Below are 17,872 nucleotides of genomic sequence, written 5' to 3'. Positions count from 1 at the left end.
TTTTACGAACAAAACCTTTCTATCAAATCAAGTTCTACAGATAATAACACCGTGATATAAAACAGGTAACATAAACCTTGCTCAGCCTAATCCTTATTCTGAGAAATACCTATGGATCCTTGAAGCTCCAGGGAGCACAGTCTGAAAAACACTGCATTATAGCGAACCATAAATCAGAGATCTTAGAACTAAAGTGTTTCTCTCGATCACTTCATTCAGTCACATTTGTTTAGGGATACTGTTTCTTTTCCTAGATGAGAGAAAGAAGTTTTATGACTTGCCGAAGGTCATACAACTATTAAGTTGGAGAATGAGTGACAGCATTAAGGTCTTCTGCTTCCTACTGCAATCTATTTTCCATTCTATCTTAATAGAATATTTCAAACTTCCAAATAAAGTGCCATAAGAAATACTATTATAGCCTATGTTCAAATAGATAACACTATACAATAAAAAATTCTTAGTTATCCTGGATGCTAGTAATCTGAATCTGTATTGAGAAATAGGAATAATACTTTTTAAACATGTAATCACCACTCTTCAGAATGCAGGGAGGTAAGAAGCATAATATTAAAGAAACAAACAAAATCCATTGCCTGTTATATCTGTTTAATAGGTTTCTAATTCATTTTTAGATATTCTTGGTCAAAATAAAGAAAAGATTGGCATTTTCTTGTGGGATGACTGAGGAATGAAAAGTATCCACAAAACAGCTTTAAATCCTAAATGTTACAAGACCATGTGAACCATAGACCCTAGTAATTTTAAAGTCAGCAGGCACTAAATATAAGTCCACATTCCCATATCTGCAATTCCAAAATCCACAACATTCTGAAAATCTAAATCTGTTTTTGTGGCATCAAAATCTGATATGAACTTGTAAGAGACTATTTATCCCACTTGGTGTTTTCATTCATGTCTTGCTGTAGAAATATTCAAATATTTCAAGATGTAGTGCTATCTCAGATTCCACTAGGAGTTTACGTAGCTTATACACACACCATATTACCTTTATTTTATTTTTTATTTAAGTATAGTTGATGTACAATATTGGATGTTACAGGAGTACAATATAGTGACTCACAATTTTTAAAGGTTATACTCCATTTATAGTTACTATAAAATATTGGCTATATTCCCTGTGTTGTATAATATATCCTTGTAGCTTATACATAATAGTTTGCACGTCTTAATCATTTATAATGGAATCTAAAAAATACAGCAAACTAGTGAATATAGCAAAAAAAGAAGCAGACTCACAGATATAGAGAACAAACTAGTGGTTATCAGTAGGGAGAGGGAAGGGGAGAGGGGCAATATAGGGCTACGGCATATTACCTTTCTTTTAAAGAAAAAAAATCTGAATTCTCAAATACATCTGGCCCATGGATTTCAGACAAGGGCTGTGAGCCAGGCAACTGAGCATATACAAATATACAGAAGACAGTCTAGAGGAACTTGAACTTTAATAAACGGGAGAGGGGGGGCTTCCCTTGTGGCGCAGTGGTTGAGAGTCCACCTGCCGATGCAGGGGACACAGGTTCATGACCCGGTCCAGGAAGATCCCACATGCCGCGGAGCGGCTGGGCCCGTGAGCCAATGGCCGCTGAGCCTGCGCGTCCGGAGCCTGTGCTCCACAACGGGTGAGGCCACAACAGTGAGAGGCCCGCGTACCGCAAAAAACAAACAAACCACCAAATAAAAAAAAAAACGGGAGAGGGGCTTGTAGATAATAAGCAAGTACTTATAACAACATGTGAAGCAAAGTAACAAAAACCTTGGTTTTAGACTGACTGAATTTTTGGTGCCTACGGCACATCTAAATGATGATATCTAAAAGGCCATTGGATACAATTCTGAAGCTCAGTAAAGGGTTGATGCTGAAGGCATAACTGATGGGAAAGAGCAGTGTCATCAAATTATGGACCTGGACTAGGAAATGAAACAAGTGAGGGAGTGGACAAAGAGCAAGAAGGGTAGCCAAGAACAGAACATGGGGGGACACCCACATTTATGAAGGACAATGAACTGCATAAGGAGATGGACCAAGAAAAGTCAGAGAACCAAAAGAAAGCAACGTTACACAATTCGAGGACTTCCACCAAGGAGGACAGGATCAGAGAGATTCAGGAAGATACCTGAGTTTCTGTCAAGTATTTTAGAAGGTGAAGGAGAAGGAAAGAACAGATAGGTTCTTCCGAGCTCTTTGTTCAGTGAGCAGCTGCTATATATTTTAATTTCCTTAATCGAAGTGCTAATCCCCACCCAGCTCTCAAATACTTCCAAAGACCTCACAAGAAAACTGTGATTAAAACCCTTTACTATGCATCAAATCAAAATAAACTTTTCAAAAATAAATTCCCAGAAACCTGGGTTCAAGAGTGATTTGCCAATGCATACTAGATACCCATGACACGTTTCTTAGTTAAAAGGTGGTTTCTTTCCTCTTCAATTGGTCTAATTTCCAAATGATCAGAAGTGTTATGTGTGTTTAAGAACAACATTTACCAAGTTCTTACTTGGTCTTTCATATGTACTGCCTCCTTCAATCTCCACAACTCTGGGTCAATATCATTATAATACTCCTATTTCAGAAACATAGGAGACAGTAAAAAAAAAAAAAAAAAAAAAAATGTGCCCAAGGTCACCAATCAGGTAGTAGTACAACTATTCTGTAGTCTAGAATTTTGAATATTTTCATTATTGCTGTTACTATATTCATCACCATGAAATTATACAATAAAAATAATAAATGAGTTGCATGTAAGGTGTTCTTCAGGCTTCCAAATGAAATAGGTAGATATTGACAAAAATATTTAAACTTACATGAAATACTACCAATAACAAAATTGTTTATTTAAAAAATGAATTCTGCTAAAATCCTTCAAATAAGATAAAAATAAAGCCTGCTTTTCTGAAATTCTATTAATTCATTAATTCAACAAATAAAATTAAGTACTTAACATAAGCAAAATATTATGCTAGGTACTATGACAGATATAAATATATCTATAATATGGTGCCTACATTTTAGCAATTATGCTCTAGTAGAATATAATCACCAAGATGCCTTGGCTACCATTTAAGCAAAATCCACAACATGGAAAGACAAGGAAATATACTCCAGAAATTAAATGTGAATTGGGTATGTAGTTTTCTATTTTATTTTCCCAAATCATTATTATTATTAGAAATTCACCAACTTGTTCATCGGAAACAGAATTTCCATTTAAGTCTGAAGAAGGGCTTGTTCGGTCACAAGGAAGATTATCATCAGAGACATCAGTATTATAGCCGCTGCCAGTTGGAGAATCAGAAGAATTATTGGATGTCAGCACTCCACCCCTTTCCGTGACATTAGCTTTACCCATAGTTCCAAAAGTATTATATAAAACAGCACCAGACTGTCTTCCTCCTATCCAAATGAAAGAATTTATTTATTAAAAACACTGTACTCTATCATATCCATAAAAATAAAAAATAAAAATCGCATGAAGATTTTTTTTCTCACCAAAACTTTGCCCTTATCTATAAAAGTGATATAATATTGCAATATCAGGTAAGGAATTATAGGCATATACACTACTATTATACATAACTAAGCCTAAAAGTCTTATACACAATTCAGCCTTCCTATTTTAATGTATTAGTCAGTAATGTAAAAGAAAATAAATATAAGTCAGTATCGCTGAATAAAGGATTTACAGTATTTTCATCGTATATGGCAAGGCTCTACTAATCAAAGATCCAGTTTCCAAAGATTCAAACTTCCAAAAGTTAAGAGGCTTTATATTTTATTTGAGAATTTTTTCTGAACTATGCACTGCTTTGCTCAGGCATTTTACATGTCTAGATGCTCTGCTAGTTTTGAATCACACAATAATTTCATTAAGCTCCACTTACGCAATTGGGATGGGGCACCCACTCCTAGTAAATAATCCCAGATGCCACACTTTCTGCTTGACTATGCTGATTCAGGTTATTGAAAGTCATGATTGTTCAAAACTTTTCAGCAGTGTGTGGCCAATTTGTTCCCCACTTAAGCAGAAATTTTTATAAAAAGCTTACCTTTTATGGTTAAATTTTCAAGTCCACATTCAAACATTATCCATCCCCATTTTTCTTGGCTGGGACCTATTCGAGTTACATCTGGAACAGCCTGCTGATCAGTTTCATCCACAAAAGCAAACTCATCCAACTCTTCAAGAGTAAATAAAACTTTGGACTTCTCAAAGGGGATAGCAGTGATGGCACAGGTACCAATATCTATTATCAAAAGAAAACAAAATGACCATTTTTAAAGACAGAGGTTTGTATATTTTTTAAAAACAACAAATAACGTAAGCATGTGGCACAGTGGTTGTCTTAAAAGATATCTTAGTATTCTGTCAAAAAGAAAAATAAACAAATGAACCAACCAATTTCTAAAATAGCACTGCCTAATGTCATACTACTTAAAAAGCGCCAGAATCATGTTGAAGTTAGAGGGAGAAAAGAAGATTCCATAATTAACAGAAAAGTGCTCAGAGACAGGATAAATTCATTTCTGAGAGATTATAGGGTACTCTAAAAATCTAAACTTAAAAAGTTCCTGAATAATTCAGTTTCATAGTAAACTATTTTTAAATACTTTCTCATCATTTTACAAAATAAAAAATTATTTTAATTAATTACCTAGCCTTAGGAAAAACATTATTTTCCAGGAAAACTATAGCTTTCACTAAAAGATTGCTTTATGCTAACATATTTTATATAACAATTCATCACAGATATTGCCATAATTCCATCCCTTTCAATATGCAATATGGGAGCCAATATCCTGAGTGCCTGGCAGAGATTTTTAGTTTATCTTACTGTTTTTTCATTTCTTTCTCTGATTACAGCTAATGAATACAGAAAAGCAAAAAGAAGATTAAAAAAAACACATGTAAATTTACCACCCAGAGATAACTTGTTTACCTCTGAACTAAGTTTTCTTCTAGCTCTTTAGAGATCATTTTACAAATCCAGCTTTGGTTCCCACCTTTCATGTAGCAGTCAACTATGATAATTTCCTCAGTTCATTAAAAATTCTTCAAAGTTATTAAGAAGCACAGCCATGTCTATTATTCTTATTGCTGCTATATTTTACAGATCTGACTACCTGCTTCTGATACCACTATTAATTCTTTTTAACAAAGCTGTGCCTACAGGACGATTTTAAAAAGAAAGAAAGACTATAAAGATCATACTCTCTGTTCTACAGTGAGCAAACAGATACCATGAAGAAAACAGATGCGAGATAGAAGCAGTTTCTAATTTGGGGCCATACCACCCACCTTCCCACCAAAGTTTACCTTCCATCCTGCGCAGAATGTGAGTAATGAATAGTTAAATACTATGTGTTCAATATATACAGAGATACCTTTCTCTTTCTTATATTGATAAAATACTCAAATTGTAGCAAACTTCAAAGGAAAAAAAATTATGTTTCCTTTTGCAAAATCCTCTTACATTTATACATGTCAAAGAAAAATATGTTGTAGACTCCTACCCGTTGTATCAAGACCCCTCAGTTGCCCATGAACTCGATGAATGTTTAACTTGGCTGCAATCTCTTTGCCTTTTTCCGCTCCAGCGTTTGATCTGAGAGATCCTGATGACTGAGGCTGCATCTTAGTGGCATGAACATACCTATCAAAATTTGATGTTCTACCAGGGTCTGCACTGTTTGAAGTCTCTTCAACCACACCTCTTTATGAAAAAAGAAAGAGTATGGTGGTTAACATTTAAATAATACATAGTTCAGTAAAAACATTTAACTAGTATTTTTTTTAAATCCACTATTTTAATTAAACCAATATTAATAACAAATTCTTCAGTGTTTACTAAAAGATAGTATGAATAAAAACAGTACAAACTTTTTAAAACCTACTTTGCTAATCTTAAAGTGAGATTTGAAATTCCAATATCAGTTCTGAGTTTTAACATTAGAATTTTCCGAAATGTATTAAAAGGATGGTTAAAGCTTGCTTTTACATCCAGCAAGATAGTCATGGCTCAAATTAATAAACTCTTTCTTACCTGTTCATACGAACTTGTGTAGCAATTCTGTCAAAACACAGTGCTACTAAGGAAACATGAGTCACACTTCTACTAGGAGCTGTACTCGGAGATTCTTCCACTGAGGCTTGTAACAAACATAAGTTCACCTAACACACAAAATGTCACATATTTCAGAGTTGAAAAGTAAAAAGTTATCACTTAAACATAAGATATATAGGAAAATGAAAAACTACCATTAGGAATGGCATATCTATGTGTATGAGAGTAATGAAGGAGAAGCTTACAAACTCTCATAAAATAATAATTAAATTCTTACTGGATCAATGTGAATTATTTTAGTAAATATTACCCAACATTCTGCTTAAGTAAACTATTTACATTACATTAAATGTTACATTAGATCATCAAGGAAATAAAATATATATTTTTGATATTACAATCTATTCTACCACCATTCAGTTTAGTAAATACAAAGGATAAAAACGACCAAAATATTCTCTTTCAGGAAAACTTGTTTAAATATTAAATTTTTACCTTTGGTATGCTAACATTAGCCTGAAGACCTTTAATTGTTACATTATCTTGCTTCATTGTAAGATTTGTCTGTGCTTGTCCTTGGTTAGTCATTCCTATGGTAGAATGTTCAGTTTTTGTTCCTCTAACATCCTGTTTGGAAGATAGCTAAAAAGATTGAAAGCGGAATTATTATTTCACAGACCTTTCGTAATTTCCATATCATCTACAACAGCAACTTGTTATTCACTGTGCTCCTTTATACCCATCTAGGTACCAGCTGCCATCTGGTTTAGCATTCCCAGGCTTAAAGTCCAAACCTTAGAAAAGCTAGAAAATAGACTGGCAGCCCCAGTGTTGAGAGAAGTGATACATAATAAAGCAAAATCAGCCTACATAAAAACATGTACTTGAGAACATATTTGGTTTCTGATAATTAGCTCCTTGTTGGCTGGGAATATTTTCAAATTTCTTTTTTGATTTGTACTCCTCTAGCCAAACTACCTATCACATGAAATGCCAATATATCTTGAATAACTGGATCACTAAAAACAATCAGCTTTACTTTCACCTTGCCTCTGGTCCATAGTCCAAATGCGACTCAGATACATCTGAAAGTCAAGTGGACAATCACTAGATGAGGATTAATCACCAGGATATGACTGCTAAGAAACTGGCTTTGTGACTAGGACCACAGTGTTAAGTAAAATATCGCACACCAGAAGACAGTGAGTGACTTGATTCACCGAGGTGAACAAAAATAACCTCAAAACTATTAAAATACAAGTTATCTAATCACAGAGGAAAGCCAAAATAATATGCAGATTTGCTTTCTTAGTAAATGAATGTACCACTCCTAAACAATACTCATTCACTCAGGACCAAAGCTCTTTAGGAAAGGCTTAGAATTAAACTACTTCCAAAATAAAAGAAAAAATAATGCTACATTTTAATAAATATTTTACTCCTCTTATGCTGTCTCTTATGGAGCCAATGACATATAAAGATTATTTAGAAATGTTCACGTATTTCAATTTAAATGACTAATAAAATTTTAGTATATTCAAATTTTTTTCAAGGTTGGATATTATGCACCTGTGAAGAATACTCAATTTGCCACACTCACTGAACAAAAGGTTCTTACGTTTTCTGAGAAGGTAGTCTTGCTATTTTGGACAGCTTCCCTGAGGACTTTGACATGTAGATCATCCACAATTGCAGCTGGATGTCTAGTACTAGCACAATGAACCATGGCTTCAATATACCTGAGGGAGGAAAAACAGTATATGAAACATTTTAATATCACTTATGATCTAGTTTATCTAATCTATCCCATTATGTTCCATTCTAGATTTTATTCATCTTAGTTTTGTCTCCCTAGATAGACTATATCTCCTTGCAGGACAGACAATATATTATTTCCTCTTTATACCTTCATTAACCAGACAGTAGTAAGAATATCAAACTTAATAATTAGTTCCTGGGTATTTGATAAATTTTATGCTTATCAGCCCAAAAGCAAAAAGTAGAAAATACAATGTAATATAACTATTATAATATTGCAATATATAATTATTTAGGCTGAAAAAGTAACAAATGATAACTGAAACATAGTCCTTTTAAAATATATTTTCATTTCTATTCAATCAAAATAGCCATCATCGTTCTTTTTCATGAAAATACTATATCACATACACTTATTATTTTATAAAATAGTAGTTGTAGTTTTAGACAAAATTAATACCTGTCTAAAGCTTCAGCCACTAGGGGAGTCAGAACAATATCAACGGTTCCTTTTACTTCAACTATGGCTGTTGTTCTGGTCTGAGAGACTGGTTGATCCAAAGTCCACTCTTCTGTTAATGTTTCATCATCTGTGTTATCAACAGCTTTCTTTTCCAGAGGAGTATATGGTGTACTATACAATTTAACAAGCAAAGTATATATTAAAAAGACCAGTATATATATGAAAAAAATAGAAGTTGGAGCTTCCTTAAGATGAGTGACCCTTAAACTTATTTCAACTAAAAATTTCATGAAATTGGACTAGATATTATATGTCCCAAATACTCTTCAAGGACAAGACAAATGAGGCAGTAAAATGCAAATTGTTCAAAGATGGTTAATATATCAAATGATAAAAAAAAATTTTGATACATTTACTTGGCAGGGCTCTACCAAAATATGAAAATTATAATACTGAACTCTTGTTAGTTCCCAATTTTAATATGCCAAGTTATGGTTTGCATAGTATGTCTAAAAGAAATGTTACTGACTACTTATACATGTAGGCAAAGCCATGAAAGACAACAGAGTTGAATTATTTGGGTCAATTTATTCAAAAAATAAAGACAACAGTCAAGTAAAGAGTGGTTATTCCTCAGAACGAACTCTCTGTATCTCATAATCAAGAAAGACTGACTTTAAACTTCAAAAGTATATAATTTTTACTTACTTTGAAGTTGATCCTGAAAGCTGCATTCCTCTGTCTAGTAAAGAGTTAGCTGTGAGCCCTTGTTTGATAACCTAGAATAATATAAAACATTACTTATAGACTAGAATTTTAATATTAATTATTCTGTAATTTTATGCTATAAACTGATACTTGTGAATATCCAAATTACCTTGTTAATGTGATTTTGATATGTATGATATAAATATTTAACAAATTGAAAAAATCACAGGAAATATTCAACTGGCAATTTCATTTTCTAATTATTCAGAAAAATGACAGAGTAGGGCTGTAAGGATTTAGCGAGAGTAGACTACACAACTAAACCTTAAAAGCAAGTGCTTCAAATGTTTTTCCTCCATAGTTCCTCTTTAAATTGTGCTTTTCTTAGAAAAAGCTAATTTTAGAGTCTTGTAGCACAATCAACTTTTAAGTGGGAAAGAATCCCAGAGTAACATTAAATTATAGGAGAAGCTAGATTGTATTTTATATCCATAAAAGATAACAAATAAATAATGCACTTGAATAACCAAACTAAACCCCTTTAAATGCTAGCCTGTTATTTAGATTTAATGAAGAAAAATAACTTTCTTATGTTCTATTTTTGAAGTTGTTTAAAGAGATGAATTCCTTGACTTATTTTCTCCAGAGATTTGACTGCCTAATCAAACTAGATTTATTGAAAATACTACAATAATTCTAACCTCTCACAGCAATTCTAACCTCTATTTTTCAGAGCAAGTGCAATTCAGTTTTATACTGGAACATTCATTTACCAACATATTTTCACATGGAATAAAGAGAACATTTTAAAATGTTGGCATGGGTAACTTATCTTAGGCAAGATAAGAAATGGGCACAACCTTAAAATCAAAATTTTGTGACTCTCTGTTTCTTCTTCCTTCAATACATATTACTCAACTGCATTTATCTCTAAGGATATTTCACTCCACTTATCACATTTCCATCACTAGGTCCAAGCCCATCATCTCTTGCACAGGCTGCTGCGACAGCCTCCTAGGTGATCACCCCAATTCCTCCTTGCGTAATGACAATTCTGTTCCACTTGGTAGCCAAAGTACATGAGATCACATCACATTTCCTTAAAGCTCTCATGAATTTCCCAATGAAATTAAAATTCTAACTACTGATACCCTGGTCTACAGGTCCTTAATGGCCTCGCCTTTGTTCAGGTCTCTAACCTCACCATGTGCAAAGCTCTCTGCTAACTCACTATGTCTCATGCACACTGACTTCTTTCCCACTTTAGAACTTCAGCAAGGCTGATGCCTGTGCCCTGAATATAGTATATAGTGCCCCTAAGTCTTCCCTTCCTCAGTTCCTCCTCATCCTTTAAGTTTCAGTTTAAATATTACTTCCTGTGATTGACCTTTCATGTCAATACAAGCTAGGCAGCCCCACTCCCCATTATTCTCTATCCCAGCATCCTTTATCTTCATAACACTTCTGAATTTATAATCATATACTGTACTTATCCATTTATCTATTTACTGCCCGTCTCTCACCCTAAACTATAAGCCCCATGTTTGTTTCCCTCACCATTGAACATCAAATGACTGACACACAGTAGTATATAATAAATATCTGAATATAATATGAGAATATTAACATTTAGACACTTCAAACAAGTATATATGTACATGTTAGTATATACCACATGAGATTTTTGAATTGTTAATCAGTTCCATAAGATTTTATATGCTCAATTTTGGTCTTTAAAATCATAAAAAGTTCTCTTATAAATTTATAATTTTATAAAAATGTCTTCATATTGGATATTATCACTAAATTTATTTTGACCTATTTTTAGCTTTCCTAAAAAAAACAAAAAAGCTATTTACAGAATATATTACAGAAATGGACAATAATTAATTAATACTAAATTATAATATCTCAAATACCAAGTGTACAGAACTGGATTTGCATAGAAGCAGTTAAGGATTAATATAATAGAACATCAACAATTAAAAACTATTTCAAAATTTTACTTTTAAGACACAGAAAATATGAATTCACAGAGACATGATCCTAATCTTAGAATATAATGTTGACACAGACTATACGTTAATTGTTAATACTCTGACGATCAAATCTGAAACTATTCCTTAATTTTATATGCTTAAATTTATAATACTCATCAATAAACCTGAGGCCTACTGTCGTACATGAAGCCATGACTTCAGGAATTTTATCTTTCAGAAAAGTAGCGAAATGACTGAGAGAGGAATTTTTTCAATATCTTAAAAATCAATTTTCCTACATAAATTTATCAGTGGAAATTAATGATTTGGCTTCTACCTTAAAAGTTGGAACAGAAAGCTGTTCAAATGATGATGAGCTTTCTTCACTGGTTGGTGTATCCAGATCGAGGGGGCGATGCAATGAGGACTTAGAGGTTCTCTTGTTGGTTGGATGCTTCACTGACCAATTAATTACTTGGAATTGTGTAAGGTAAGTCTGATAGCAATTCATCACAGGTTGCTGAGAAGTAATCTGTTCGCTCTCTACTGTTTTCTCACTTTCTACAACATACAGATGCTCTATAACATCATCCTCTCCACCTAATGCAGAAACAAAGGAAGCCTGGGAAGGATGAGTTTTGAATGGCAGAGTCCGAGGATCCTGAATGCTTTCTCCATGGCCAGTAAGTGGTCCTTCTACACTGTGATATATGGAACCCCTACTGTAGTCAATCTGCTGGGCTTGCTTTTTCTTCTTTTTTCTACCTGGATAAGTTCCAGGGCCTTCGTCACTGCTAATGGGCTCAAATTCTTCAGCTGCAGAAAAGTAAGCTTCACTATCAGCCATTGACATGCTGGAATCCATTGATCGATATTGATGAAATGAATTAGAGTCTGCTGATGGTGTATACGGAAATGAACCGAAACTTCTTCTCTGCTTTGGTGAGTCTAGTACATTTTCATCACTTCGGGAGACATCACTACTAAACTGGACTCCAACCGTAACAGGCTGCTTGTCCCCATAAAAAGCAGCAGTAAGGCTCTTGGTACTTCCAAGTCGGGTGGAACATACAGAGGCTTGTCGTTTCAAGGGAGATCTCAGAGGAGACTGACCTACTGACTTATCCTGAGTATTAGGAGACACAGGGCTATTTCCTGAAATTTCTGTAGGAATGCTAAAACAGAAACAAAAACTATTAACATTTACTGCACACCATATAATTTAAGTATAAATAGAAGTACTTATAAAATCCTTTCTGCATATATTAATCATTTATTTTACAAATAAAGGAAGTTGTAAACTTTTACAATAAAATATCCATACAAAGTAGCAAAACAGTACAATATATGTTCCTACCCCACAGAGTTCCAAAAAAAAAAATTGAGGCAACTTAAAACACAATAAAAATTTAAAGAAACCCAGAGTATAACCCAGAGTATAATCTTCTGTCCATAATCCATGAACACTAATGCACTTATAAGTTTTTCTTCCCACATCCTTTAAAAGTTTATGTAACAAAATATACCAGGGGCCTTTGATTAAATGAGAGGAAATGAGACAGGGAGAAGTCACAGATAACCCCAATATTTCTGACTTCAGCAACTGATATGCTAGTGCCGTTTACTGAGGCACAACAAGTTGAACATGATAGGCACAAGATCATTTTTTAATATGTTGAGTTTGAGCCCTCCATGAAACATCAAGAAGGTAGCTAGGTTCACAGGGACAAAGGTTTTGGATGGAGTTTTTAACATTTATAAGATGTTAGCTACAGATCATAATTGAAGCCAAACAGTTACTAAGACTGCCTAGGGAAACAGTATAGAGTCAGTGGAGAAAAAGGTACATAACAATCTTAAGGGATAATGACATTTAACAAATGGCAGGCTGTAAGGGGAAGAGAAAGAAGGGGAGGGGAAAAAAATGGAGGACTTGGAAATAGAGACGGAGAAGGAAAAGCCAAGGAGATGGGAGGAAAATCTGAAATGTGCTATCAAGTCGAGAGGAAAGTATATTTCAAGAAGCAAGTAATCAACTAGGGGCCAAAAGAAGGACCAAAAAATATTCAACACACTGGTAGGATAATATCCAAATGTTAACAACGGTTCACTCTCAGTGGTGGGATGACAAGAAATATTCATTTTTCTTATACTTTTCTGTATTTTCCTAACATCTGGAATGAATATATATGTATTACTTTTGTAATGAGAAAAACAACAGCAAATGGACATTTAAAAATAATTTCAGGAGGAGAAAAAATTCTCTACAACAGGTGAGTTGAGAGGAGAGAAGTTTTTCTTGCCACAGTTTTAAGCACTTGTAATCCTACGATCAGGTTTCTAAATCTAATTGAATACTGACCTCACTTGGCCATCATCTCTTTTCGTACCATGCAAGAATTCTTTTTGAACCAAATGATTATCGGCAACAGAAGAGGGACTTTCCTTTTCACCAGCCAATAGAGGCTGTGCAGCACTAGAACTACTATTCTCTTCTGAAGAAGAGGATGAGCTATGAGATCGCAATGGTACTTGAAGACTAAGGTGCTGAGTTTTTCTCTCTACTTCTATTCCCACTGATTTGTTTTCCCATTCTTTCCTCTTCATGCCATTCACATTACCTAAACAAACAAAAAAGTGAGTTACATAAACATAATAATTTCAAAAGCAATCTATGAAAAATATGATAACTTAATCCAATTCCCTGTTTTTAAGTATATAATCATTTTTAAAAAGCACAAGTAACTAATTTCACATAGCAACATGCTAAACACTACAGAAAGATATCAACATAAGTATGACTCCAGAGTCCATACACAGTGAATTTTCTTTTTTTAAGCTATTTATATGAAAATTTTCCAACTTAGAAAACTTTCAAGAGTGGTAACCAAGCCATCAAAGATATTTTACTCGAAATTACCTATCTTAAACACTTTGCCCCCATTTGCTCTATTTTTATAAAGACATAATATTTTTGGAACCATCTGAGAGTAATTTGCAGATGTAGTAGGCTTTTACCCTAAATACTTAAAGGTTTATTTCCTAAGAATAATAAAAAAACACAGTATAATTATCAACTTGGTATATTTGGTGTTTATACCATACTGTTATCTAGTCTACCACATGCTTTCCAATTTTCTCAAATGACCCAATAATGTCCTTTAAAGCACTTCTGCCCTCTCCAGTATAGGATCCAATCTAGGTCTGTATATTATTACATTTAGTTGTCATGTTTTCTTTAATCTGGAACATTTTCTCAGCCTTTTATAAGAGCCCTGTGATGTGTTATGTAAATTGGGGGTGGAGAGGGATAAAAGGAGAATTCTATAGCTGCTTAGATCCAAAAAATAACTACTGCCCTACTTCCCCTCTTCTCCAGCCATCCTTGTGCTACTCAAGAAAGAAGAACATACTAGTAGGAGAAAACATCTCTCCAAGCAGAAGGCACTTCTACACGGAACTTAAGCAGTAAGAAGACTTAAGAACTTACAGTATAAGTAATATTATTTGCTTCTACCACCACAAATGGAAAAATCCAACAAAAGTCAAAAGAAAAATGGGTGTGAGTCATTTCTAAGTGATAGGAAACTAGTGTTCACTGACCTTCCAAGGAAATTCTTTAGTTCCATTGATATGCCCTCCTTGATTCTATCCTCACACTGTACATCTATATGTGGCTCCTGGAATACACAGGGACTAATTCCAATCTTCCCTGCACAAGAAACTTATGGCAATTTACCAATTACAGCTCATTCCTGAGAAAATCACTAGGAGACACAGACACTCCCTATTACACGGTATAAGAACTAAAATGAGGTTTCTTTTGTTTACTGTTAGAGAAATTGCTATTTTCTCCCTTTTATACCATATGTAAATTCCCTGTAGATTTTCTTCCTTGAGTTTGTGATAGTTAAATTTTGATCTGCAGATCAGAAAATCAAACAACGTCTTTATAAATAGTGCCAGCTCTAGTAGGGTGGAAAGAACTAAAGTGGTTTCGATGACTGTAATTCTAGTTTATGCTCAGCCATATACATGACTTTTTGACTTCATGCAACTCAGCCTCAGTGATGACCTCAGTTACTTCACCATGTACAGGGAAAATAAAGAACTCACATGGTAGTTTGTGGATGAAATAAGAAATGCCTGTGAACACCTTTAAAAACAAACATTATTCAAAAGTAAGAAAGTAATATTATAAGAAGACAGCTAAGTAAATTTTATTTCGTATGTTTCTTGACCTTTAAATGTCAAGAAGTTTTGGTGTTTGCTGATTTTATAAGATAATCTGCTCTTATTCTAGTAAAACTGCTGAAGTCAAGTAATCTTAAAATAACATGTACAACTTTATTAATATTCAGTGAAATATCATTTAAACAAGAATTTGGCATATGTAGTAGTCTAGCTCTTTCCTCTAAGAGCTCCTTACACATGAAAATCAATCCAATAAATTCTTAAAGTTAAAACTACTTTTCTATCTTTGTCTACTGACAAAAGGCAGAGCTAAGTTAATGTTTCTGAATGGATCAAGGAAAAATAGCTAAATACTGGTGAGATATCAAGACTTTTCTACATTTCACTTCTTGACAGCATGGCAACTTAAGCAGTAAGTATTGCACTTAATTGTAGGAATACACAACTAAGAAACACAAAGGAAAATGCATTTCTGAAGTCTTTGGAGAAAAGATGCTAGATAAATATAAATCCAGTATGCCTAAAGCCACCATTCACTGTTCATATCAAACTCATGTATTTGCAAAGTTATCCTACAGGCTCTAAGACCAAATTTCTCTTCTTGACATGTACAGTTCTAGTAAGAAGAATATTTTGCAAAAGTAGTGAATAAAATGAGGGCCAATAGTATAAATATTTCTATGGATAAGTTTTTCCTATAAAGGTAAGCTGGTAAAACAATCATTACCTCAAAGCATAGCTATTCCTAAGTATATTTCTGGAATCTGGATTCTAGGGAAATAATGATATATAAGGAAATATTTAGAATAAGTTGGGCTAGGAAAAATCACCCATGTTAACCACAGAAGATCTGAATAGTAGATCTACTTTTGCCTTGTGCAACTCTGAAAAACTCACTAGTCTTATCTGGTTAGATTTAATCACCTGCAAAACAAAGACAGATTATACTAAACCCTATGTGTAAGACTGCTCAAAAAACTAAGTTGAACAAAGTAACACTGAACTTCTCTCAGAATGGCATAGGGATGAAGATAATAAAAGATTAACACAAGTGACAACACATTACCATCTACAATTTTGGGAACTTCTTTAGTAATGATCCATTCTCCAGGCTGTAGCAGAGACTGTCCATAATACATATCAGACTCTGCACTCGTGCTTGAAAATGCAGAGCTACTGGAAGGTGTCAACTCTTCAAGTCTGAAGAAATCTAGGCCAGTTACTGTGCCGCCGAAGAATCTGCAGCCACCAAGACAACCACACTTGTTCCTATACCTCTTATTCTTCAGGGTATCATCTGGCCACAAAAACCACAACCTAAACAAAACCCAAAATGAAACAAACAAAAGAACAACAACATAACAAAAAATCATTAAGAAATCAGAAACTTTTGAGCAGATAATCAATTAAATATAACTTAATATTTTTAAAGAAGTTTGTTTTTACAATGGACTATCTTTTTAATTATTTTGCCTTTCTTAAAAAAAAAAAGTCTCACCATGGTGAGATGAAAATAGGTAGGAACAATAATGAGAAATAGAGCATATGTTAAAAAAAAAACAAAGAGCTAAAAAAGAAGCATATATATAAAAATTAGACATTTAAATCCAGTTTAAAGACAGCAGTAAACATTCTCAAAAGAACTAAAAATTTAAACATTAATCTAAAAATTAGCCAAGGGACTTCCCTCGTGGTGCAGTGGTTAAGAATCTGCCTGCCAGTGCAGGGGACACGGGTTCGAGCCCTGGTCCGGGAAGATCCCACATGCTGCAGAGTAACTAAGCCCTTGCGCCACAACTACTGAGCCCGTGTGCCGCAACTACTGAAGCCCGCGCACCTAGAGCCTGTGATCCACAACAAGAGAAGCCACTGCAATGAGAAGCCCGCACACCACAACGAAGAAAAGCAGCAACGAAGACCCAACACAGCCAAAAATAAATAAAATTTTAAAAAATAAATAAAAATTTTAAAAATAGACAAAACTATTAGTATCGATTATGCTTAATAGATTATTATCTTTAGCATTTCAGAGCCTATTTCTAGTACACCAAAATGTTATAAATATGGGGCAAGTAAAAAATTATTTCTCAATAAAATCAAAATAATGCACCATTCTATATTTTAGGAAAAAAAATTGTAATGATTTTGTAATAAGGACTCTGAATAAAGTATTGAGAATTAAGACAATAATATGTCTGTAAAATTCTGTAAAACGTCTGTAAAATTCTTCAAGCTCTGTGAGTGACCCCCACAGAAAACTGTCAGCATTTATTAACTCCCCTTTCTTAAAAAATATTATATAAGTCTGGGAAATATATCTTTATTCCTTTTTTTTTTTACTTTAATAAAACCTCATATTAACAGTCCATTTTTCTAAGTATTTCCACATGCATTATCTCACTGGATCCTCAGGGCTCTCATAGGAAGACAGAATAGGTATTGCCTTTTCACTTTACATTCATTCATTTATATTTCCTGAACATATCTACTGTGTGCCTTGTATTGTGCTAGGCAAAACTGACATAGCCTTATCCGTGTGAAGTTTACAGTACAGAGGCAAAGACAGGCCACAAATAAGAATATCTAATCATAAATTACAGTAAATGCCCTGAGGAAAAGAACAGAGTGTTGTGACAAAGAAAATGTACGTAACCTTTCAAAAAATAATATTTGAGATATGAAAAAT

At 33.8% G+C, this 17,872-nt stretch overlaps 1 protein-coding gene across 2 annotated transcripts in view; it reads right to left on the bottom strand.

Moving 5' to 3' along the window:
• BLTP1 (bridge-like lipid transfer protein family member 1) overlaps positions 1-17,872 on the bottom strand; it is a 210,715-nt gene that overhangs the window by 95,932 nt on the left and 96,911 nt on the right. For both annotated transcript variants that reach the window (XM_033419363.2, XM_033419364.2), the window contains exons 27-37: positions 16,253-16,503; positions 13,355-13,613; positions 11,330-12,167; positions 9,014-9,084; positions 8,303-8,476; positions 7,703-7,823; positions 6,580-6,726; positions 6,064-6,191; positions 5,534-5,733; positions 4,069-4,266; positions 3,204-3,415 (exon numbers count right to left, since the gene is read on the bottom strand). In XM_033419363.2, the coding sequence (XP_033275254.1) occupies positions 3,204-3,415; positions 4,069-4,266; positions 5,534-5,733; positions 6,064-6,191; positions 6,580-6,726; positions 7,703-7,823; positions 8,303-8,476; positions 9,014-9,084; positions 11,330-12,167; positions 13,355-13,613; positions 16,253-16,503 (2,599 nt within the window). The remainder of the gene's footprint in view (positions 1-3,203; positions 3,416-4,068; positions 4,267-5,533; positions 5,734-6,063; positions 6,192-6,579; positions 6,727-7,702; positions 7,824-8,302; positions 8,477-9,013; positions 9,085-11,329; positions 12,168-13,354; positions 13,614-16,252; positions 16,504-17,872) is intronic.

Source organism: Orcinus orca, chromosome 4, assembly GCF_937001465.1.
Source record: "Orcinus orca chromosome 4, mOrcOrc1.1, whole genome shotgun sequence".
Taxonomy (NCBI): domain Eukaryota; kingdom Metazoa; phylum Chordata; class Mammalia; order Artiodactyla; family Delphinidae; genus Orcinus; species Orcinus orca.
Note: the sequence above shows the minus strand (reverse complement) of the source record. Positions and strands in the feature narration are given on the sequence as shown.